Genomic DNA, 26,032 nt, shown 5'->3' with positions numbered 1-26,032 from the left:
AAAGCTTGGCATCACACATGTTGGATTTGATTACCATCTCTACCACTTTCTAGTTGTGTAATCTCTCAAGTCATTAAATATTGCTGGACCTCAATTTCTTCATCTGTAAAGTGGGGATAGCATTACCTACAGAAATGTGCACATTAAATGTGATGTGACATGAAAACAAAAAAACGAACCCCCAAAATAAAAAATGTAAGTTGAAAACTTCCAGCTTTAGGAACTCTGGGGTTGCTGAAGACAATGGGGGCTGCATAGGTCCCCATTTCTCAATATTTCTTCCAAAACAACATAGAACAATGAAAAGAATAAAAGTCATAGAAATCATGCCCTCAGGTTAACTTTAAGACAGAAATTGGCCCAAATTCAAAACAACTGTAAATAGAAATAAGAAAAGAACCATCTAATCCCAGCAAGTGATCTCCCAAGCTCCTCTCCAGTCCTGCTCAGCCACAAGGCTTTGTTGCAGGCCAAGTCAGACTGTGAAAAACTGAGGAGGAGAGAAGAAGGGAGCTAGTGATGAACCAAAGACTGAACTGAAACTATCAATACAAAGACAAAGTCCACTGCAAGTTTCAAAATACTAAAAAGTATCCAAGCATATCAGAGCATGGACTATAGAGAAGGAACTTAAAAGCAGACACAATCTAAAGGAGCAGTGTTTGAGACACACAGTTTCTGGGAAAGAAATAAAACAAAAAGAGAGAAATGCCCTTTGGCTATATCAGATGTGAAGAGAGAATGAAGCATAAAAGAAAAATTCAGGATCCTACAGGACAAGAGCATCAAAGTTCTGGAAACAAACAACCTTCCCCAACCATCAAAAACAAAAAAAAAGTATCTGGATTTTGACAGAAGAGGGAGCCAATGAGCTAGAATTTCTATAAAACACTGATACTATAAACATGAACAGAAAACAATGAGATTCATGTAGAACAAGCATGTCAAACTTGCAGCCCGTGGGCCACATGTGGCCCACAACAAATATTTTTGTGGCCCAGCCAATATAACGGTATGTAAGAAACGTTTTAATAAAAATTTCGTAACTTAATTTTTACAATACATAATTGTTAATAACGAACTACAACGTTCACTAATGACTGAATACTATCATCGTGTTGCATTCATTCAGGTGCACCATTTCTCGCCACTAATACTAGCAGAAAATATTTTAGCAGCTGATTGCCATGTCATTAGTCTTAGACTCACTTGTTTGGTGTCCACAACAGGAAATATTCTGTTTTCGGAAAATAAGAAAAATAGATTTATTTGCATTACTCTTATGAATTTGTGCAGTTATTCAGTGCCTGGTAATTTAAAGTTCAAGAAAAAATATTAATTTTTATTAAAATGTTCTATTATTTTATGTTAACGATGACTCATTTATTTCAGCTCTTTGTATCCAGCATGTCTCTATTGAAATAAACCTACGTTTCTATGAAAACTGAAGCTTTTTTTTTTTTTTTTTGCAGCCCACATAAACTTAAACCTTGTTTATTTGGCCCGTGTTAGCCTTTGAGTTTGACATGCTTGATGTAGAGGCATATTGAAAAAAAATCAGGAAATCCAAAGCACATCAACAGAGGAAAAGTCCCTGTAATAAAATAGTCATGAAGCACAAGAAAACTAGATGGCAACACTCCAGATGAAATTAATATACTCAAATAAGAATTTGAGGATAGGTAAAGCCATTTTGAGTCAAAAATCCAAAAACTAAGAACAGACATGGACAAATAAAGAAAGGTATGAGAAGAAAACTGACTAAATTCAGGAAAGATATGAAAGAAAAAAAATCATCTCATGCATGAATAATACATAATAAACTATAAAATGCCCATGGGAGAATAAATTTAAATATTCTATAAAGGGTATCGAGAAAATGCAGAGAATAAAAGGGGATATAAAGAAAAGTAAAAAATGACCAAAGAGAAAGTAGTAAAAATGGAAGACAGGCCAGGAAAAAAGTAACATATTACATGAAAAAGAAACAATACAAAAGAACTAATACTTAAAAATATAAACCAAGAAAAGTTGCCAAAAAATTTTTAACCTACAAAATAAAAGAACCCATTGGGTCTAAAGGAAAATTAACGCCAAAATATAACTCCAAGACATTTCCTACTAAAACTAGTCAATTCCTAAGTTTAAAGTCCTTTAAGGCCTACAAGATCAAATAACTCACAAGGGCAAAAAATTAGATTGGCATCAGAATTTTCATAAAGCACATGATGGAAAATAACAATAACAGCATTTTACAAAATAATAATAATAATAATGAGGAAAAGTGTAAACCAAGAAATTCATACCCACTCAAGAGGTCCTGTAAGTACAAAGGCTGTGGGGGTGGAAAGTATTTTCAACAGAAGGAATTGAACAGCCATGACCCTTCTTGAGGAATCTTTTAGATGATGGACTTCATCCAACCCAGAGACAATTGAGAAAATTTCAGCAAAAAGATGAATGAGCATTTAAAGACAAAGACAAAAATGAGGATGTTGATGAAAAACAACTTTAAAAAAGTAGTATATTGTTAAAAAAAATTTTTAAATGCAACTAAAAATTGGCAGTAGAGAGATGAAGAAAAAAATAGAATAAGTGTATTGTTTATTGTCAAAACAATAGATGGGAAGTAAAAAAATACCAATAATAAGAGAGAAATTTGCGAATAAAAGGTTAAAGAAAAAAAGGGGGCTAAAAGCATTTTCAAAAGATTTTTAAATACATTAAAAGACAACCACTGAGGCAGGGGAACCTTTCTAAACCACAAAAAATTCTGCATAAAGAGCAAAAATTAATATTTCAAAAACAGAGCAAATATAACATAATATACATTTATAAAATATTATGATAGAGTTGAGAAAAATATATCAGTCATATCAATATATGTATGTCAATGGATATGACTCAGCTATTAAACAGACTTTCAATTTGACTCACAAAGCAAGGTACAACTACATGCTATACACATATCTAAAACAAACTAATTTAGAAAGGCTAGAATGAACAATGGTATGCCAGCCACAAAGCATTAACCATGACAAAGCAGGACATTCAATACCACAAGCCACAATCCTATATAATAAAAGCCTAGGTGACATCGTGCAACAAGATGGCCAAGTGCACAGTAGAGGCAGGGTCCGGTGGCCGCTCTATGCGGTGAGGCCTGGGGGTCCTATGGCTCTGCAAGGCACAGAAGGGGTCAGTCCCGGCGTCTCCGCCACCTCAAGCGGAGGAGGCGGGTCATGGCAGGGGAGGGCAGTTGGGGGCGATCAGGCCAGCAGGGGAGGGCAGTTAGGGGCAATCAGGCCAAGAGGGGAGCAGTTAGGGGAAATCAGGCAGGCAGGCAGGCGAGCGGTTAGGAGCCAGATTGTGAGAGGAATGTCTCTGATAGGAGAGGGTGCAGGACGGGTTGGAGGACACACACCCCCTCGTTCACAAATTTCATGCACCGGGCCTCTAGTTTATACTAATAAAAGGGTAATATGCTAATTAGACCAGATGTCCTTCCAGACAAAGCCGCAACAGCTGTGAGGGCCAAGGAGGACCCAGAAGGGCTAGCAGCCAGCAGTGGCAGCAGCAGTGGGGTGATGGGGCAGTGTCTTCCCCTGATAGGCCTGGTCACCTCCCGCAGAGGAAGGCCAGACAGCGGCCATCAGCAGGACATCCCCTGAGGGCTCCCAGACTGTGAGAGGGGGCAGGGACCACTCCCCCAGTGCACGAATTTTCGTGCACCGGGCCTCTAGTTTATAATAAAGCTAGAACACTTACAAATATACACCAAATAAAACAGCAACCACATTTTAAGGGGGAAAAAAATACGGGCAATGCAGTGACACAGAGGAAAAACACACTAATAATAGAAAACTTTAGTTCATCACAAAAAAATAAAAGACAAAGAACTTAAACAATGTAATTAAAGTAGATCTATGGCTCTCTATCAAACTGTACACCTAATAATAGAGAATGAACCTTTTTCTAAAGCACCCATGGGACAGTCACAAAAATTGATCATTTATTAAGTTACAAGAAAATGTAAGTTCCATAAAGTAGAAGTATTATAAACGACACTCTCTAAATTCAATGCAATAAAACTATAAGATATTAAGAAAAACAAAAGTCCCATTCATCTTTAAATTTAAAATTCTTCTATTAAAAATACTAGGATAATCATCCAAATGCAGACTGAAGTAAGACAATCTTTTTAAATGATAATGAAAACACTACATATTAATATCTATGGGATGCATTTACAGTGTTGCTGAGAGGAAAATTCATATCATTACACACTTTGATCAGTAAAAAAAATGAAAGAATTAAACATGATTTCAATTGCTTGCTCAGAAAAAAAAGCACAAAAAATGATATAATAAAGATAAAAGTAGATAATAATAAGGTACAGAACAGAAAAACAATAGACCTAATCAATAAATCAAAATTCTGGTAATTTCTTAGGGGGAAACAAAACAAACACTACAGACAGACTGTTAGCTACTTAGATCAAGAAAAAAAGGAAGATGGCACAAGTAAAAAAATAAATAACAAAAAGAAAACAAAAGAATTTCAAAACCATAAGAAAATACAAAATTAAAAAAAACTAAATGAGTTTTTTTCCTAGGAATCTATGGGTTATTAAAATTGATCCCACTAAAAACAAACTGCTTAAAGAGAAAATTTTGCATATAAGAATTAGAAAAAAAATTAAAAAATAAAATGAAAAAATTTTAAAGTACCAGATCCAAATGGTTTCATAGGGTAATTCCCAAACCTTCAAATACCAGCTAGTCCCAGTGCTCTATATATTGTTCCAAAGAATTGAAAATGAAAAAAAACTTCCCAATTCCTTTTATGAAGTAAATTATTACATTGAAACCAAAATCTGATAAGATTTAGGGTACAGGCTAATATCACTTATAAACACCTACGCAAAATTCCTAAATAAAATGTTACCAACAAAATTCAACATCACATTGAGAAAATAACACCATGATCAAGAGGGTTTATTCTAGGAGTGAAAACTTGGTTCAATATTAGAAAATTCATTTACATATTAATAGATTTAAAGATAAAATAGGAAGAAATGGATAAAAGACCAGGACAATGAACAAAAGATATATAAAAATGGGCTTTATAAAAAACATTGTTCAAACTGACTCATAATCAAAGAAATGCAAAATAAACAATACTGTGATGCCACTTTTTACCTATGAAAATGGCAAAAATAAAAAACCATGACAACACATTCTGGCAGAGTTGTGAGAAAAACAAGCACACGTACACTGGTGGTAGAACGCAAGCTGATACAACTCTTACGGAGAAGAACTCGGCAATGCTGAAAAAAACAACCACATATGGACTTACCTTTTGATTGAGTTATCCCCTCATCTAGATATTTACCCTAATGATACACCCCCAACAATATGAAAATACACATGCACAAGGTTATTCATTGCATCATTGCTTGTAATGACAGTTACACAGAAGAGGGTGGATGAACTATGTAATAAATTGACACAATGAAGTACTATGCAAGTATTAAAAAAATCAAAATCTCTATGAACTAAAAGAGCAAAGTACAGGGGAGAATCTATTGTATCCTACCCATCATAGAAAAAAGAAAGGTGTAAAAAAAGATATGTATATCTGCTCAACGGTGCTAAAAAAAATATAGGAAGGATAAACTAGAAACTAATGAGCTTGATTACCGATATGGAATGAGTGGAAACAGAAGAGAAAAATGATTTGCATCTACTAAACTTTCTTACATATTATAGGGGGGGGGGGGGGGGGGGATGGCCTAAAAAAATAATTAAAAACTGGCTAGACAAACAATAGGCAATACACAAAAGATACCCAAATGGTCCGTATATATGGAAAGATTCTCAGCACCACTAGAAACCAGAGAAATATAAACTAAAATAACTTAAGCTAAACTAAACTAAAATAAAATAAAATAAAAACACAGAACCTGTCAGATTTGTAAAAGTCCATTTGCAGAAATTAAAGTCTAACAAAGCCAATTTTAAATGCAAGAAGTAGAGTAACAAAAGCCATGTACAGCTCAGAGGAATCTATACTGGTACAATCACTTCAAAAAGCCATTTGGCAAGAAAATTAAAATGCAAAACATTACACTTTCTTCTCTCTCTCTCTTCCTTTCTCCCTCTCCCTCTCCCTCTCCTTCCAACTCCCTCCCTATACCCCTCCCTCCCTCTATCCCTCTGAGAGAATGGCCCTAACAATAAGGCTTCCTCCTTTTGGGCATCATGGCACATGCATAAAATAATAGTGCTTATATAGCACAACTAGGATAAATGCAGAAAGCTGAATGTGGCTAAAAGGGGCTTTCCTAGGAATTCTGACTGCCTCAAGACCCAACTGGCTGCTCCAGAGGCTGAATGAAGGCCAGGCATCTCTCTCTATAACCTATTCCCAAGAGATCACTGGTAGGGCAACTCTGTCCTACAGAAATATAGACAAGAATACTCATTGCTTTAGGTTGCTAATAATAAAAAACTAGAAACAACTTATACCTAGTCCATAGGGAAATGAATTGTGATATATTTTACAATAAAGTACTATAACTAGTTAAAATTTTAAAACTAGAGCTATATTGTCATATGAGAAAATCCAAAAAAAAAAAAATGATGAGCAAAAAACCCAAGTAGTAGAATGCAACATGTTATATTACACAATTATAAGTAAATTATACAATTCAAATTAAGTGAATAAATACATGTAATTATACAATTTACTTAAACCTTAAACCTTAAAATATTTAAAATAATAGTGTATATATGTACATACAAACAATATATACTGTATATTGTTCATATATTAATATACACACATACACACACATATATAAACTATGTTTCTGTATTTACAAATGCACGACACAGTACACATACACATTCTTACACATAGTAAAAGTATGAAGGCTTACAAGAAAAAGATAAAGAATAATTTCAAAATTGCAGGTACCTCTGGGATAAAAGAGAGAGGAAAAGAATTGAGGGAGAATTCACGTAATCACAGGGGCTTCGATTGTACTTGTAATGTTTTATTTAAAAAAAAAAAAAGAAACTCTGAAGTGAATAAGGAAACATATTAAGATTTATTAATCTAATGGGAAGTACATAGTGGTGGTTATAGTGATCTCTGATACATGAATAATATAACATTCATATTTTATAACACATATTTATAATAAACACTAGTGGCCCGGTGCACAAAATTGATGCACATTAAAAGGGAATTAGAGGAAATATTTTAATATTGCTATTTGCCCTTTCTCTATAATAGAAGTGTCAGAGATGAAAGAAAATTAGTAAAATGTATATGAAAATCTTCCTGTTAGAGTCTGGGGCACACTGCAGGACCCAGAGTCATGTCCCCACCCACCCGCGTGCACCTGGAAATCATGAAAGACCCAGACCAGGCCGGCCCCACCCTTACTGGGCAAGATCCAGACCCAGCCGACCCCACCCCCGTCAAGCCCCACCGGGTGGGGGATGCAGCCTCAGGTCTCCCAGCCTGGCGCCGGGGCGGGGGGCGCGGCCTCAGGTCCCCCAGCCAGGGGTGGGGGGCATGGCCTGAGGTCCCCTGTCAAGCCCCGCTGGGCCACAGGCACAGCTTCAGGTACCCCGGCCTGGCACCGGGTGGGAGTCATGGCCTGAGGTCCCCCGTCAAGTCCTGCCGGGTGGGGGGCGCAGCCTGAGGTCCCCCTTCAAGCCCTGCTGGGCGGGATCATGGCCTGAGATCTCCCGTCAAGCCCCGCTGGGCCACAGGCACGGCCTCAGGTACCCCGGCCCAGTGCCAGGGCGGGAGGCATGGCCTAAGGTCCCCCGTCAAGTCCTTCCGGGTGGGGGGGCACAGATGGAGGGGTGCAGCCTCAGGTCCCCCGCCCTGGCCCGGCGCCATGCAGCCTAAGGTCCCTGCTGATAGCTTGTTATGGCTCGTTATAGGAACCTCACCTCTGCTGTGGGCACAGCCATCTTGTGTTACGGGAACCCTGCCTCCACTGTGGGCGCAGCCATCTTGTGATGGTGTGACAGAGTGAGGGTCAATTTGCACATTGCCTCTTTATTATACAGGATATTTTAAATAATTAAAAAGTAAACTCTGGTCTTGCTTCATTTTTACACCTAGAAATATCTGATCTATTAATTCTATTTCGCCTGTCTTGTATATATCCCTCACTGTTCTATTATGCATCATAGAAATCAACAAAGATATTTCATAAGAGTAAATGCAAGGTACTTTAGGAACAGCTGGTTTAAAATGCCAAGGAAGACTATGAACTAACTCAAAAGGTATATTAATATTTTGGAGAATCAGATCTTCATTATTCCAAATATGTGAGTTCCAAGAGGAGAAACTTAATCTCCTTTGATGTTGGGATTCATAGCTCCCACCCCAAGTAGAAAGAATATTTTAAATACTAGACCCAAAATTCGTAAGACAAAGATTAAGTCTCAGAACAAGACTTCATGAAATAAGGCAATGGCCGGGGAGTGTCGGCCCCATATGCCAAGGTTGCGGGTTTGATCTCTGGTCAGGGCACATATACAAGAATAAACTAATGAAAGCATAAATAAGTGGAACTAACTGATGATTTCTCTCTCTCTCTCTCTCTCTCTCTCTCTCTCTCTCTCTCCCCTCCCCCTTAGCTCCCTCCCTCTCCCTCCTTTCATCCCTTCCTCCCACCTCTCCTGTCTCTCTGAAATCAAATAAAAAATTTTTAAAAGACTTTATGAAATAAAATGCACACTAAGGAAACAACAGCAAAAGAAACTCATTTAATTTGTGTTCTCTTTAGGTTTTACTGCTTAACCTATGCTGGAACCAAAAAGAAAAGAAGTAAGGAGTCCAGTTTCATTATAGTTACAAGCACAGCAATCCCAGCAGGAGCATGAATAAAATGAATAAAGAAGTCGAATGAAATGCTGCTGTACCCTGGGAGTAATTGCTCAGTCAACGTGTTCCAAGGGCAGCAGGCCAAATGAAAGGACATATTGAGAGAATCCAAAAGCCTAAAACAACATTTTCCTACAATTATTGGATTTTTTCCACACTTCTCCCACCCTCCTAACCCAAGTTATAGTTGAATTATTACATCTAAATTAGTCATTAGTTTCCCTGTACATTACAAAATACTATGTGACTGATGAAAATAGGAAAAAGGCTTGCAAAATGCCATCTCTACACATTTAGAGTGGGAACAGCACGAGGCAAGCCCCCAATAATTACCATCTCGGTTGACCCTGGACCAATCACTTAACCTCCCTGGATTTAGTTTCCATATGTGTAAAGTGAGTTTTTTTAAACACCTGATTAACTAGGGAGTATAAGCAGTTTTTCATATATTTTACTAGCATAAGTGCCCTCATATGTAAACTACCTGTTCATATTTTTGCCTATTTTTCTAATAGCTTGTTTTATTCATTTACAGGAGTTCTTTATATATTCTGGATATTTTGTCAAGTAAATACCAATCTTTCCATGTATGTGGACTCTTCTGCAGATTGCCCATTACTTGCCAAGTTATTTGTTATGCTGTTTTTCTTCTTCATTATTATGTGGGAAAGCTAGGTGAATGTGGATCATTTTTCTCTTAATGAGCTGCTTGTTTCTACCAACCTGTGTCTTCATTTTGCATTTTATAATTAAACTAGAGGCCCGGTGCCCAAGTTCATGCACCAGTGGAGTCCCTCGGCCTGGCCTGTGGGATGGAGCCGAAACAGGCTCTCTGACATCCCCCAAGGGGACTCGGATTGCGAGAGGGCACAGTGCACGATCGGGGCCGGGGAGGGGCGAGGGAGGTTGGCTAGCCAGGGAGGGACCATCGGAGGGCTCCAGCCCGTCTTGCTCAATCCCGGCCCGTCTTGCTCAATCCCGGTCAGCCGGACCCCAGCAGCAGGCTAACCTATCAGTTGGAGTGCCTGATCCCTGGTGGTCAGTGCACATCATAGCAACTGGTCAGCCGGAAGACTGTCTGCCCCTGGTGGTCAGTGCATGTCATAGTGAGCAGTTGAGGAACCTTAGCATGTCATTAGCCTATTACACTTTGATTGGTTGAATGGATGACCGGACACTTAGCATATTAGGCTTTTATTATATAGGATGCTTTATTTTTTAATTAGATGATACATATGCATATAAAATTCTACATAACTTTTTTGATAACCTAAATTTTTGATAATATGCTCAAAACTAAATATAATAATGATAATGACAAGAATACCTGCCCTAACTACCTCAAAGGACTATTGCATCAGCTGAATGACATAACGTATCTCACAAACTGTAACACATAAACAACGATAGAAAATCTCTCACAGGAAAAGTCACACACAAATCTACCTCTAAATAAGACATTTGAAAAATGACTCATTCATAAGTAATCAAAATTCTAATTTAATTAATAACAATCTGAAAGTTCTCAGGAGTTGCCTCCAACCTTAATTTATGGCACCCTAATGGAAGATCTGTTCTACCCAGGGATTCGCTATCAGAACTCCCTCCATAAAAACGTCAGTTGTAATGGATTATACCCTCAATCCTACTATTTCACAATATGAGAGGGGAGCTTTAAGAGCCTCTATTAAATTCCCTGCTGAAAATGACATTACTTTCTAGGTTGACCTGCCGAGCACTTCACAAATACTCTTAGGACTTACTGTTGATTATTAAGAGTAAGAAAATGTCTGCCCTTAATTATAACATATTTCATCAGCCTCACACTTTTATGTGTACTTAGTAACATTTTATGCAGTTGTCTACATAATTTACATCTTCCTCATTTATACAATTCCCTTTAATAATGTGACCCAGATTAATATTGTCCTAAGGATTAGAACTGCAATAACTTAAAAAGAATCACACACAACTTCAAAAAAGTCAACTTTTCACACATTGGCTTCTAAAGACAACTTAAGTCAGAAAATAGGCAGTGCAGAGTGTGATGAGCGGAACAGTGATCCCGGGAAGATATCCATGTCCTAATCCCAAAAATCTGGGAATGTTACCTTACATGGCAAAGGAAACTTTGCAGATATATTAAGGTTAAGGAGCTTGAAATTGGGAGAGGGTCCTGAATTATACAGGAGGAAATTAATCTAATCACATGAGTCCTTAAAAAAAGGAAGAAGGAAATTAGATCACCAACTTACACCATACACAAAAATAAACTCAAAATGGCTAAAGGACTTAAATGTAAGACGGGAAACCATAAAAATCCTACAAGACTCCATAGGCAGCAAAATAGCAGACATATGTCATAGCAATATCTTTATAGACACAGCTCCTAGAGCAATGGAGATTAAGGAGAAAATAAACAAATGGGACTACATCAAAATAAAAAGCTTCTGCACAGAAAAAGAAACCTTCAACAAAACAACAAGAAAGCCCACTGCATGGGAGAACATACATGCCAATGTTATCACCGATAAGGGTTTAATCTCTAATATTTACAGGGAACTCATACAACTTAACAAAAGGAAGATAAATGACCCAATCAAAAAATGGGCAAAGGACCTAAATAGACACTTTTCAAAAGAGGACATTCAGAAAGTCAAGAGACACATGAAAACATGCTCAAAGTCACTAATCATCTGAGAGATGCAAATCAAAACAACAATGAGATACCATCTCACACCTGTCAGAATGGCTATCATTAACGAATCAACAAACGACAAGTGCTGGCGAAGATGTGGAGAAAAAGGAACCCATTGTGCACTGCTGGTGGGAATGCACACTGGTGCAGCCAGTATGTGGAAGACAGTATGGAGTTTCCTCAAACAGTTAAAAATGGAACTCCCATTTGACCCAGTAATCCCATTTCCAGGAAGGACTATATCCCAAGAAACTGGAAACACCAATTGGAAAGGATATATACACCCCTATGTTCATAGCAGCACAATTTACAATAGCTAAGATTTGGAAACAACCTAAGTGCCCATCATCAGATGAGTGGATTAAAAAACTATGGTACATCTACATAATGGAATACTATGCCGCTATAAAAAAAGAAGGAACTTTTACCATGTGCAACAGCATGGATGGAACTGGAGAGCATTATGCTAAGCGAAATAAGCCAGTTGGAAGATAAATATCACATGATCTCACTCATATGTGGAATATAATGATTAACATAATTTGATGAACAAGAATAGATCCAGAGACAAATGCAGGGGGGGAGGGGTAGTTAAAGATCAACCAAAGGACTTGTATGCATGCATATTAGCATAACCAATGGACACAGACACTGGGGAGGTGGGGGCTTGCCCGGGGTGGGAATGGCTGATGGGGGCGAGGGTGGATGGGGGGTGGGGGGGGAGGAGACATATGTAAAACATTAGACAATACATATATAAAAATAATTTTTTAAAAAAAGGAAGAAGGAGACAGAAGAGCAGGTCAGAGAAATTGTACCATGAAAAGGACTGACCCACCACTTCAGTTTTGAATACAGAGAAGGAGACTGCAGGACAAGGCAAGGAAAGGAATTCTCCCATAGAGCCTCCAGAAGAAACACATCCCTGCCCACTCCTTACTTTAGCCCCAATGAAACCCAGAGTGAACTTCTAACCTACAAAACTATAGAATGATATATTTAAGTTGTGGTAAGTTGTTGGGGCAGCAATAGACAAGTAATACACAGAGCACACTTAGCTTATTTGCAGGAAAACAAACTGAGCACACTGGAACCCAACTCCTGATTTGAAATTGCAGATATACTACTTGTCAGCAGAGTCACCTTAAACCATCTAGTAACCCTCCCTAAGCCTCCGTGTTCTCATCTGTAAAATGAGGCTAGTAGTACAGTAAGTCCTCACGCTTAATGTCTTTGGTAGATTGGTAGACTTCAAGCAAAACAATGTATAACAAAACCAATTTTACCATAGGCTAACTAATATACTAGTAAACAAGAGTTATGTTCTTAAGGCATCTTATCAACATTATAACAAAACAACATTATTCAAAAATCTGCTATAAAACCTATCTTAAAAGACTGTTGAAAAACTAAATGAGTTAAAGTACTTAAAATAGTGGTTCACAGAGAAGGCAGTAAGCACATCTGAACTACTGCTATTATTGATTTTAATCAATAATAACTACCTTCTCACCCTAGCCAGTTTGGCTCAGTGGATAGAGTGTCAACCTGCGACTGAAGGGTCCCAGGTTCGACTTTGGATCCCTGGCCATGGTTGGAGCGAGTCAGGAGGAAACCAATCGATGTGTCTCTCTCACATCAATGTTTCTCTCTCTGTCTCGCCCCCTCCCTTCCAGTCTCTCTAAAAATCAATGGAAAAATATCTGTGGGTGAGGATTAACCAAAATAATAACAATAATAATAATAATAACAACTATCTTCTTTTTCAGTCACCCACAGAAAAATCATGAGATCGTCTTCAAAACAGTCAAGGAAATGAGCCCTTCTAAAACTTAAGGTTTAGCCCTAGTCAGTTTGGCTCAGTAGACAGAGTGTTGGCTTGCAGAGTCCCAGGTTTGATTCCGGTCAAGGGCACATGCCCAGGTTGCAGGCTCAATCCCCAGTAGCGGGTAGGCAGGAGGCAGCAATCAATGATTCTCCCTCATCATTGATGTTTCTATATCTCCCTCTCCCTTCCTTTTTAAAATCAATAAAAATATTTATAATAAATAAGTAAATAAATAAATAAATAAATAAAAATAAGCCTTAAGGCTTACACACGTGTCCACAAGCAATCTGCACAATAGTCTCAGCTACACTGAACTAAGATGCACGGTTCTTCAAGAGTCATTCCCGATAATTAAGGAAGAGAGCCAACGTCAAAGTGCCAACATGAACTCCACTACATGATAACCACTCACCCAGGGCCTGACAAAGTGCCCATCAAAAAGTAAGAGCTGTCTTTTTAAAAATAATAGGCACTGCAAAATTAGTTTCTACTGAAATTGTCCATAACTGGCAGTTTTTCAGTTTATTTGGTATTTATACAGCACTTTTTATTTGCAAAACCTGCTCTATCATTTCTTCATAAACAATTAAGTTTTTATTTTACTTGCCTATTGACTCAGCAAAATTTACATAAATTGACATAGCCTAGCTAAGCAACGAGGACTCACACTATTAAAAAAAACAAACAAACATAATGACTGGTAATTTCCACAAAAATTACAGGCAAATACAAATCAAATGTATAGATATATTTTGTTTCATAATTCCACACACTGCAACAGCCCAAAGCAGTGTCAATAGCAAAAGAGATAACAATACTGTATCAGAAAGGGAGAAAACAAAACCTTTGAACACCTGAGTAAGACTTTTGTCAAGTACCATAATAAAAATCAGTGTGTGAGGTCTTTAAAAAAAAAATTAATAACTAAGCAGACTAACATAAAAACCAATTATAAAATAATTCGTAGAGTAAAAGAAATAAACTTTAGTATTCGAAGCCTAAATAACTCTAAATTTAAATAAATTATATTTTAAAAGGTAATTGAATATGCCCCAGCAAAAATAATATATTAAGCTCTCAAAAAAAATAGTACTTTCAGTTAGTAACACAGAATGTACTGATTAAATTCAAACAATTTTTCTACCTTTTTATTATTTCAAGCTCTATAGGATTATAGAACTAGTTAGAACTATTAAAACTAGTTTTTATCTGAAAAGCCAGTGACAGATGACATTACTATTTTTTGTAATCTTTATTGTTGAAAGTATTACATAAGTCCTCTTTTTCCCCTATCGATCCCCTCCAACCCATCCACACCCTCCACCCCAGGCACTCACCATCCTACAGTCTGTGTCCATGGGTTGTGCATATATACATACAAGGCCTTTGGTTGATTACCTCCCACTCACCCTCCCTCACCTTCCCTCTAAGATTCCACTCTCTGTTCCATGCTTCCATGTCTCTGGATTCACCCCGATCATCAGTTTATTTTGTTAATTAGATTCCATATATGAGTGAGATCATGTGTTACTATTTCTTTAAAAGGCACTGAGGAAGGCTGTCAAAGGAAGGCACCTGCAGGGCAACCCACAAAAGATATCCAGTCCCTTCTCCTTAACCCAAGGTGCAATAGCAGAGCAGCTCCTTGCAAAGGCCCACTCTCTGAGCACAGCTGGTCTGAATACTCTGATGGCCAGGTCTGAGCCATACCAAAATTCCCCTAAATCTTTGCATCCAGAGTCAAAGTACACTCTCCCTCCTCCAACTATAAATATAGGCCAAACTGGCTCTCCTTTATCTTATTCAACAGAATTTAGGTAGCCCAAGAAGAAACGGGATATATCCTCAAAGTGTGTGTTGTGTGTGCGTCTGTGTGTGCATATGCATGTACATGCACATATGAAGTGGGGAGGCCACTGAAAGATACAGGAGTCAAAATACATAACGGGGGTCACACATGCAAAAACCCTCAAGGACCACACAGGAAATGTAATAAATGAGGCAGCTGGGTCAAAGCTAACAGAAGCAATAGAGGTTCTAGCAAAAGGATAAGACATCCTCCATAAAAAAATATTCAAATTCAACCTCAGAAAAACAAGCAATGCCAGTCAAATAAAACACATCCTCAGCTGGATTCAGCAGGCAGGCCAAGATTGCTAGATAGATGCAGCCCAGCCAACCCCCTTAAATCGTGTTCTCTCTGAGGAAAGCAAAGGGCTCCTCACAGGCCCCAGGGGACTAGCGTCAAGCCCCCCAACCCTGCAAGCTCCCCAGATCTTTGCCAGGAGCTGGAAAATTAAACACTTACCAGGTGTCGAGCTTCCAGGTGTCGAATATTGAGAGGTATCAAGAAATTTTCGAGGTGTAGGAAGGTTTGTAACATCAATCAGAGGAATAGGAGAAGCATCTTTCACAAGGGTGCTGGAGGGGAAAGTAGCAGTCGTTACTCACCACTTCCCCCAAAACAACTCAAATCCCATACATGCCACCCCTTATCACCTCCTCTCTATTTTGAGCCCTTTTCACTCTGTGACTTCGAATATCTCCCAAGTATATTTCCAGTGAAGTGATGACTGTCACAGACAGGGGTATAACAATGTGTCCTAAAAGTTCCAAGTACGTAAAGATTTATTGTCTTTCATTTCTATGCAAAATTTAAAAAATTAATATAAGTATGTTCTGGATCATCTGGATGCCACCTTTGAACCAAATTAAGCCACACAGTTTCAGTATGTTCCTTTGTTTCTGTATTGAAATTAATTTATCAGCAAAGAAAGAGCAACTGACACCTTTTCATGATAACCAAATGAGGGGTTAATTAGTTAAGTCTAGTTTAAATTTGTGTTTTTCAAGCTAAAGTTCTTTGACATACTCTGGGAGTTCACTACTTTTAGTTTTCTTTAAAAGAGGTTCATAAATTTTATCAAGTTGAAAATCACTACAATAATGATGACTGAAGGAACTTTGAACAGGGTTAATTCAGTATTTATCACCTTTTCCAAAAAGGCCTAGCTCCCTCATCTTGATAATTAACTTTACAGTCTCCAAAATAAACACATCAATTTTAAATGACACAAAGACTATAAAAAATTAAATTTCAAGTTAATTCCCATTTATAGGCACCTGTTAAGTGCAAGAATATAGGCAATGCTAAGGCAAATAACACCTGTGTCCTACCTTCCAGAAACTGAATCATCTAATCACAGTGCATCTACAAGAGAAAAGCTACATCTAAGTCAAGTCTCAAGGGCACAGAGGTCAACATCATAGGTAGTTCCCATCACCCCTTTCCAGTCCCAATACATATCTTCTGTAGCAGTTGCTACCCATGCAAATGATTAGCATAGTGAGTTATAAAGGGAGGACAGGCCAAGGGGAACAGGGACGAGACCACACCTGCAGGAAGACTTACTCCAGATGTAATGAAAGGATGTGTGCAATTCTGAACATCTGTCCCCACAAACTGACATATCCCCATCTCCCTCCTACACCACTTTTGGAACCAAAGTACTAAGTATGTGTGTATTTTATTATTATTATTATTATTATTATTGATTAAGGTATTACATATGTGTCCTTATGCCCCCATTGTCCCCCTCCCCACTGATGCCCTCCCCCCCTGGTGTCTGTGTCCATTGGTTAGGCTTATATGCATGCATACAAGTCCTTTGGTTGATCTCTCCCCCTTACCCCGACCCTCCCCTATCTTCCCTCTGAGGTTTGATGATCTGATTGATGCTTCTCTGCCTCTGGATCTGTTTTTGTTGTATTCTTAAGAGAATAAAAAAATAAACATATTCTTTCAGAAATTTTTGAAAAACAAACTTTATGTTAAAGGGCAAAATTATCATGTAAGGTATTATTTTTATCGAGTGCTGGTAATGTGTGATCCACTGTCCTAGGCCCTAAGGATAACTATGACAATCATTAACTTCTCCCTTTTCACTTAAACAGAGAAGGGGGAATCATTACTCAAGCCTTAAGCATCTGTTGTGTGCTTGGCACCGTGCCCACTGCTGAGGCTCCAACTATGACTAAGGTAGGAGCTAACCAAACTTAGCACATTTCCAATTGTTGAAATCACTTGCAGACTAATGTGAAAACTCGTGTGAAGTATAAGATACAAAAGTAACAGAAACAGCATTTACTAAGAATTGAACTGATATAGTTCCAACAACTCTTTTCCTCCAATATAAAGCTATAAATTCCTAGCTGCCTAAACTATCTTAAGAAAATCCAACAGAGCTTTCAAATCCACTAGTTTATCACAATAGTTTGCATATTATATCAATCAATAAATTCATAGATCATCAATTCATCCATTTATCTTTTACATACTGACTACTATCTTCTCATTTATCTTCTCAACCACCTCATCCTCTTTTACCTGCACTTGACTCACAAGTGGAAAACCAGCTCTATGCCCCTCCCTAGCCCCTGGATACACACATGCCCCTGGATACACACATGCCCCTGGATACACATATGCCCCTGGATGCACACATGCCCCTGGATACACACATGCCCCTGGATACACATATGCCCAGGGGCAGAGGATAATCACTGATGTTTATGGTGCTGCTATTGAGTAAAGAAGAAAAAGTTCATTTCAATTTTAAATGATAAAAAAAATATGATACATTTTATACATATTTCTGTAACAAAACTGGAGGAGTTATTTTTAAAGCACTGATAAATGAAGGCGTCAATTAGCAGGAGGGTTCAGGTGTATGGCTGGAATACTGCCTGCCAAGCCTATAAATGAAGCAGTAGAATTAGTACATGTGTGTGCCCAGTGATATATATGTGAGTAAAACACACATTTCTATAAACACAGATGTGCATATGATTTACTTTAGATCAAAACCCCTCATTATTTTCTCAGTTTTAAGCTAAAAATAGATTTTAGTTAAATATAGGGTGATAAATAGCTTGCCATTTTAACTTTGAGAAAAAAAAAAAAAAAGCCTACAGACTTTATTACAGAGCCAGAAGGGCCCTCAAACTCCATCAATAAACTTTCAGAAAGTCAATTTACTGCAACACTATTTTCATAGACTCATCTCTCTTTCTAAAATTTTCCTTTGGGCTTCAATTTTCCCCTTCGTGAACACCAACCCAAAGGCAAGTATCTGCAAATGACTTTTAGTTTTTCTCTTGTTCTTTACTGGAAGGACTTAATCTCAAGAGTTCAAGAGAAAGGTAGGTGCCCCACTCACTCAGCTACTAGACACGAAGCTCAACAGAAAGGTAGGTGACACTGTAGAATATCACACTTAAAGAGCACATCCCTCAGTTTCCACTTCAGACAACAGAAAAAGCCTGTTCTTATCATACACCAGAGATTAAGTTCAGAAGTATTAAATAATTAGTACCCTCAAAGGGTTCTGAATCTCTTAGAGGAAGTAGTTTTTTAAACAAAAAATAAAATCAAAATTGGATTGTTCAAGTTTCTAATTAATATTGGTGATCTGAACTACCTTAGTTTGAAAAAAAATGATAGGAGTTATTTTTCTATTTAAATACATATGATTACAAATTTTTATTTTAAATCCATTCAGAATCATTCATAGCCGAGTTGAAAAAAAAAAAAATAGCTGATGGACATAAGAACATCCCTCCCAAATTACTAATTGTATATTGTGATTGAATGTGATTTGTTATTAAATAGCTTCAGGCCCTGGCCAGGCTCAATTGGCCAGTTAGCGTATATACCTGGCTTTTGGGTTCAATCTCCAGTCAGGTTGCCTACAGGAGGCAACTGATCGATGTTTATCTCATACATCAATGTTTCTCTCTCCTCCTCTCTCTAAAATCAATCTTTTTAAATAACATATCTTCGGATGAGGATTTAAAAAATATAAATAACCACATGATGGCGGATAGGAAACCTATAAGCAAATTAAACTATTCCAAGAAAGCAACCCCTACCACCACAGCTCCAAAAACTTTCTGGCTGGGAACCATCCATGCAATTAGTAAAGAGCTCCTTCTAAATGTGTCTGATTTCAATATTTCAAGCCATGAAAAGTTTGGTTGTTTTTTTTAAACAAGGATTAGAAGTGCTGACAGCTTATTAAACATTTGCTTTTTAATTAGAACTTATTTCTGTTCCTGCACTTAGTAACAAATATGTACAACTATGTCCAAAATTTACAGCAACAGCTCATCTGGTTGATTTTATTGTCAAACTAAACTTGACGGAGGTGAGTTGAACTTTGACTTTAAATCTAGTAACTAATATATTCACCTCTATAACTCCAACAGCTGGCACAGTAACTGTCAAAGAGCAAGCTCATAAAAGTTTGTTCAATCAAACTGAGCTGAGAAATATCTGTCAAAGATAATATGCCCTTAGTAAGAAAATTTAACGGAAGAATGAAACACGAATGGCTGGCACAGTAATTTTCTACAGTTCTAAGAGCTCTTGGAAAATACAGAAAGAATAATGAATGATTCAAAGGGTATAAAAGTCAAAAACAATCAGGGTCTCAAATGACAGACCAAGTGTTGAAGACATTTAATACAAAATAAAGTGGAGCTAAAATCTAAGCAGAGGGGAAAACCAGAGAAAGAAAACAGTTACATGGGAAAAAATTTAAAAAATAAAATACTTAGGCAGCAAATAATACAAGGGGGTCGAGGTCGCTCTTTACACACCCAGAGACACATATGGACACCAAAACCCCTGAGTCTGACATTTTCTCCTCCAGGAACTACAGTGTCCAAAAAAGCAAGGCTAATCAAGTATTAACCAGGATGCATGCAATAAATTAAAGGATTATTTTTATACGTTTTATTGATTTTATCAGCTTATAAGGTATTAAGGATTCTTTTTTGAAAAATAAAAAAAAATCTACAAATATAATTTTGGAAAAGGCCCTTCCAAACATTTCACAGAACAAAGCCTCTGACTGTCCATTCATCCCTGTCCCCCCAACACACACACACACACACACACACATACACACTGTAACATTTGCTTTTTTCAACATTAATCCTGTATAGAATTTTAAATCCTAGTTTTTCCTTTCAACAGTAAACATTTTTCCATTTCATTTTTAAATATCTTCAAAAGCATCATCAGTAATTGTATTTTTATGAAAGTAATAACACATGCTCATGATGAATACACTCACTAGGCAGAGGGTATGGAATAAGCCCTTCTTTCCTATTCCCCACTCTCCATTTCCATTTCCCATAGGTAAGTCCTTTTTTCGGTGTTTCAGCATAACCTTTCAGGAATTTTCTACACGTCATTTATATCTACATATAAAGGATGCAGATTTAGATATATATCATTTCAATTCTTTTCAAGTTCCACTTCAAAAATATCTGTTCTTTATATGTACGTGCTTTCATGTGACTTCCTTTCTCCAGTAGCAGAAACTTGTTGTTGGGCACTGGTATAGTTGTTTTGGATACCAACAATTGGAACAGTCTCTGTATTTGGACAACAGACTCTCCATTGTCCGGTCAAAGCAAAAAAGAAAGAGGACACTATTTCCGATTATAAAAGTTGAAGGAGGCCAGGCATGTCCTGGCTCAACAAACTGAATGCATCCACCCAGGACTTTGAATCTTAAGAAGATAAAGAAAAGTTCCAGGGACATTTAGAGATCATTTACCAGAGAGTTAAAAATCCAGCAATTGTGGGTATGTTGCCAGCAATGTGCAACCCAACCAGTCAGTCAATGAGTGCTCAGTGGCTTCATCTCCCTTGGTCCCTCCTGGGATTTAGAGCCCGGTCATACAGACGTCCTTCTCTTCAATTCTGTGACCTACCTGATAACTTTCCACTAAATTTCTTTCCTTGTTTAAGTTACCAGGACTGACTTCAGCTATTTGTAGTCAAGAACACTGGCTAATGCATCAACCTTTGCAGTAGACAATGTTTTATTTGCTGTCTTCTCTAGTGATTTTTAACGTAGAAATCTTTAAAAAAAATATATATATATATATATATATATATGTATACACACACACACACACACATATATATATATATATATATACACATATATATATATATCCAGTTTAATATACTCAAATTTAAGTAAATTAAACATATTTTCTCTAATTATTAAAATCCAAAATAGAACTGCTGACTCCTTTCTATCTCCTGCCTACCCAAATTTCCCAGTGTCTACCAACAATGTTGAGATGTAAGTCCTATTTATTTTTATGCATTATTCTTTGACTACATACACCTTCTTTTCCTTTTTTATCTTTTAATATTTTTGATATATAACTGTGTAAATTTAATGTGTACATGTTAATTTGAAACATGTATATATGGTAATATGATTGCCATTGCAGTGATAATTAGCAGCACATTTTTTAAAGAAATAGAACAAAAAAGTCATCATATTTGTATGGAACCACAAAAGACCCTGAAAACCAAACCAATCCTGAGAAATACCTGACTTCAAATTATATTACAGAGCAAGGACAATCAAAACAGCATGGTATTAGAAGAGAAACAGACACACAGATCAATGTTACATAATTGAAAGCCTGAAATAAAACCATATGTGTATGGACAGATAATTTTTAACAAAAAAGAAGAAAACATACAATGGAGAAAAGGAAGCCTCTTCAATGAATGGTGTTAGGAAAATTGGAATGGACATGCAAAAGAATGAACTTAGACTGCTGTTAGGCCTTCTTTTTCAAAAATAATTTCCAATGCAGGAACAGAAGATAGCTGCCGACGGGAAGGCAGACTGCAAGACAGCATGTGAGTGAGAGAACGAAAGGAGAGTGTGTGAACATACGGGGAGTGTATATTTGTGGGTGAGGGACAGCTATACTCCAAGGGACTGTTGGGGACTGCCGGACCGGGCTCCCCTGACCGGGCAGCCTCCACTGCTGCTGAAATCTCTCCTGAAGCGAACAGCTCTGCCACAGAGACCACACCATCTTGAAGGGGGGAGTGGCTGTTATCAGAAGCCTAAACATCCTGGGACTATACAACCACAACACCCAGGGACCAGCTGCGAATCCAGCAACACCGAATCTCAAGCAGCTTGAATACGCAGACTCTGATGAGCTCTACACCTTCTCATGGAAAGGTCAGATTTCGCCTAGGACAGTGGTTCTCAACCTTCTGGCCCTTTAAATACAGGTCCTCATGTTGTGACCCAACCATAAAATTATTTTCGTTGCTACTTCATAACAGTAATGTTGCTACTGTTTTGAATCGTAATGTAAATATCTGATATGCAGGATGGTCTTAGGCAACCCCTGTGAAAGGGTCGTTCGACCGCCAAAGGTGTCGTGACCCACAGGTTGAGAACCGCTAGCCTAGGAAAAGGTGAGGTCTGCGATCCAGGCTGGAGAGAGAAACACACAAAGGGATCTAGAGGTTCAAGGGGAAGTCTGCGTCCCACAAAATCCACGGCCATTGGGGCTAGCGTGATCCGCGAATGTGGAAGGGGATCCGCAGAGCTGCTAGCAGAAGGGAACTCTAAAAATCAACCCATAGCTGGACTGGGCACAAAAAGGAACTCTGAAATTTTACCAGTGTGCCAGCTGCTTAGTGCCAGGGGAAAAAAAAACGTGGACAGAGGTGTTCACAGAGTTGCACGCAATGCGAGAGGGTAAAAGTCGTGAGTTCAGGCACTTACTCTGGCTCTTTTTTTCTCTTTAAATCCTTGCTTTTGATTACTAAGCCCTGTACATAGGATCACCCATTGGGGACACTCTAAGAGACTGCAAGGGAAAGTTGTTTCTGTGGAACCTGGGGATCAGAGTGGGAGTAACGATCAGAGAACCAGCTCTGGGGCAGGCCATTCTCCCAAACCAGTATTAAGTGCCACAGGGAAAACAAATTCTAAATCCTGGCTAGAGAGGACTTATAGCCCTGGAGGTCAATCCAGAAACACAGCCACCCAGGGGTTGAATCACAGATTGACTCTTGTAGAAACACGAATAAAGGAGTCTAAGAAACAAAGAAATACTGCCTGCTTGAAAATCAGAACTGTGGCTTACAACACAGAGGAGCAGTGGAACGTGGGGAACTTCAATACTGTCCTGACTACCTACAGGAAACAGGTGTGACAAACAGAACAGTAGAAAAAGTGAATGACCTTCACTACTGCACATTTTTATTTTTTCATCTTTTACTTAAGAAACTAAATTCTTTTTCTTTTTTTCCTCGCTTGATTTTACCTTTTTAATTATTATATTTTTATTCTTAATCAGTATTATTACTACTACTATTTTACCTTTTTTCTTAAAGTGTCATTTTATTTATTTTATTTTAATTTGGGATTAGTGTTCTACATTCTATTTTCATTTTTCCTTTAGCATCATTTTACTCTGTTTCAACTATACCTTTATGCCAACACTCTCTTCCTCACTTTTCCCATTTTGTTGTTCTGTTTCTCTTACCCTATTCCTGTTTTAGATTTTACCTATTCCTTTTTTTTCTCTGTTAAAAAAAAAATCATACTACTTATATATTTAATTTCTGATCCCCTGCTCTAAGTACAAACACACCTCTCACTTCTCTTTCTTAACTATTCATTTTTTTTTCTTTTTTCTCTCTTCCCTTTCCTTTGTTTTTGTTTTTGCTGTTGTTCGTATTGTGTTCTTGTTTTGTTTTGGTTTTTTTGTTACAGGTTTTTTTGTTTTATTTTGTTTTGTTTTGCTTGGTTTCTCTCTATCCTATTGTTGTTTGCTTGATTGTTGATTAGATTGGGGTTTTTTGTGTGCTTGTTTGTGAAATTGTTTCTCTTTTCTTTGTTTTTGTTTCTGTTTATATTTTGCTTCTGTTTTTCCTCTCCTCACTTGTTATTAGTTGTTGTTTATAGTTTGCATTCATCTCTGGGTATTTGTTGTTCACATTTTTGGAGATTAGTTGTTGTTCTATTGGAGTATTCTCCCCATATAGTCGGACCCCCTCCGTCTTTTTTACTCTCTTTCTTTTCTCTTACTTCTTCTCCTTTTCTCAATATCATGTTTGTTTGTTTTTTTGTTTGTTTTTCTTAACCCCTAGTACTCTTTTCTCTGGTGGTCACCTTTATTTAGGGTTATTAGTATCATGAATACATTTGTGCGTTGTGCCTTGTTGTGTTGTATTTTGTGCCTTTAAATCAACGCAGGAAAGAGAACTACAAAACCAGACACCCGGAGAAGAGAGATCATGGGGAGACAAAGAAACAACCCGCATATGAAAGAAAAGGAGGCATCACCCGAAAAGGAAGTAAACGAAATGGAGGCAAGCAATATGTCAGAGAAAGAATTCAAAGAAATGGTCATTAGGTCGCTGAAAAGAATGGAAGACAAATTCAACAATATGTGTAAAAACCAAGAGGAAATGAGGAAGAACCAAGAAGAAATGAAAAATGACATTGCTCCTATAAGGAACTCAATAGAAAGCATCAACAGTAGACTAGAAGAAGCAGAGGACTGTATCAATGAGCTAGAAGACAAGGTAGGAAAAAATACCAAGCAGAGCAGCATCTAGAAAAAAAACTTAAAAAACAGGAAGAGAGCCTAAGGGAACTTTGGGACAACATGAAACGAAACAACATCCGCATTATAGGGGCACCAGAAGGAGAGGAAACTGAGCAAGGAATAGAAAATATGTTTGAAAAAATAATGACAAAAATCTTCCCTGATATAGGGAAGAAAAAATCCAAGAAGCTCACAGAGTCCTAAACAAAATGAACCCCAAATCCAAGAAGCTCACAGAGTCCCGAACAAAATGAACCCCAAGAAGCTCACAGAGTCCCAAACAAAATGAACCCCAAAAGACTAACGCCATGGTACATTATAATTAAATTGGCAAACACCAACGACAAAGTAAGAATCTTAAAAGTGGCCAGAGAGAGACAGAGAGTTACCTACAAAGGATCCCCCATCAGACTGGCAACTGATTTCTCAACAGAAACACATCAGACCAGAAGGGAATGGAATGAAATATACAAAGTCATGCAAAGGAAGGGTCTGAATCCAAGAATACTGTACCCAGCAAGGCTCTCAATCAAAATCGAGGGTGAAATCAGGAGCTTCAGAGACAAAAAAGGACTAAGGGAGTTTATTATCACCAAACCAGCAATGCAAGAAATGCTAAAGGGTCTACAGTAAAAAGTAGAAATAGGAAGCGAAGAAGGAACACAGCCTAAGTGCCCATCAGCAGATGAATGGATTTAAAAACTTTGGCACATCTACACAATGGAATACTATGTAAAAAGGAAGGAACTCCTACCATTTACAACAGCATGGATAGAGCTGGGGAGCATTATGCTAAGTGAAATAAGTCAGAGAAAGATAAATATCACATGCTCTCACTCATTTATGGATTATAATGAACAACATAAACCGATGAACAAAAACAGATGTAGAGACAGAGAAGCATCAATCAGATGCTCAAAACTCAGAGGGAAGGTAGGGGAGGGTGAGGGGGAGAGATCAACCAAAGGACTTGTATGCATGCGTATAAGCATAAGCAATGGATGTGGACAACAGGGGGTGAGGGTGAGGGCAGGTTTGGGGGGATGGGAGGACATTAGGGGGATAAGGACACATTTGTAATATCTTAATCAATAAAGGCGGGGGGGGGGGGGGGAGTGAGAAAAAAA

The 26,032-nt window shown here is 37.8% G+C and overlaps 1 protein-coding gene across 1 annotated transcript in view; it reads right to left on the bottom strand.

Moving 5' to 3' along the window:
- EXOC4 (exocyst complex component 4) overlaps window positions 1–26,032 on the bottom strand; it is a 755,478-nt gene that overhangs the window by 670,443 nt on the left and 59,003 nt on the right. The window contains exon 5 of the mRNA XM_070423919.1: window positions 15,751–15,863. Within this exon, the coding sequence (XP_070280020.1) occupies window positions 15,751–15,863 (113 nt within the window). The remainder of the gene's footprint in view (window positions 1–15,750; window positions 15,864–26,032) is intronic.

This window comes from Myotis yumanensis, unplaced genomic scaffold (assembly GCF_028538775.1).
Source record: "Myotis yumanensis isolate MYYU_CA2020_CCGP unplaced genomic scaffold, mMyoYum1.0.hap1 SCAF_9, whole genome shotgun sequence".
Classification (NCBI taxonomy): domain Eukaryota; kingdom Metazoa; phylum Chordata; class Mammalia; order Chiroptera; family Vespertilionidae; genus Myotis; species Myotis yumanensis.
Note: the sequence above shows the minus strand (reverse complement) of the source record. Positions and strands in the feature narration are given on the sequence as shown.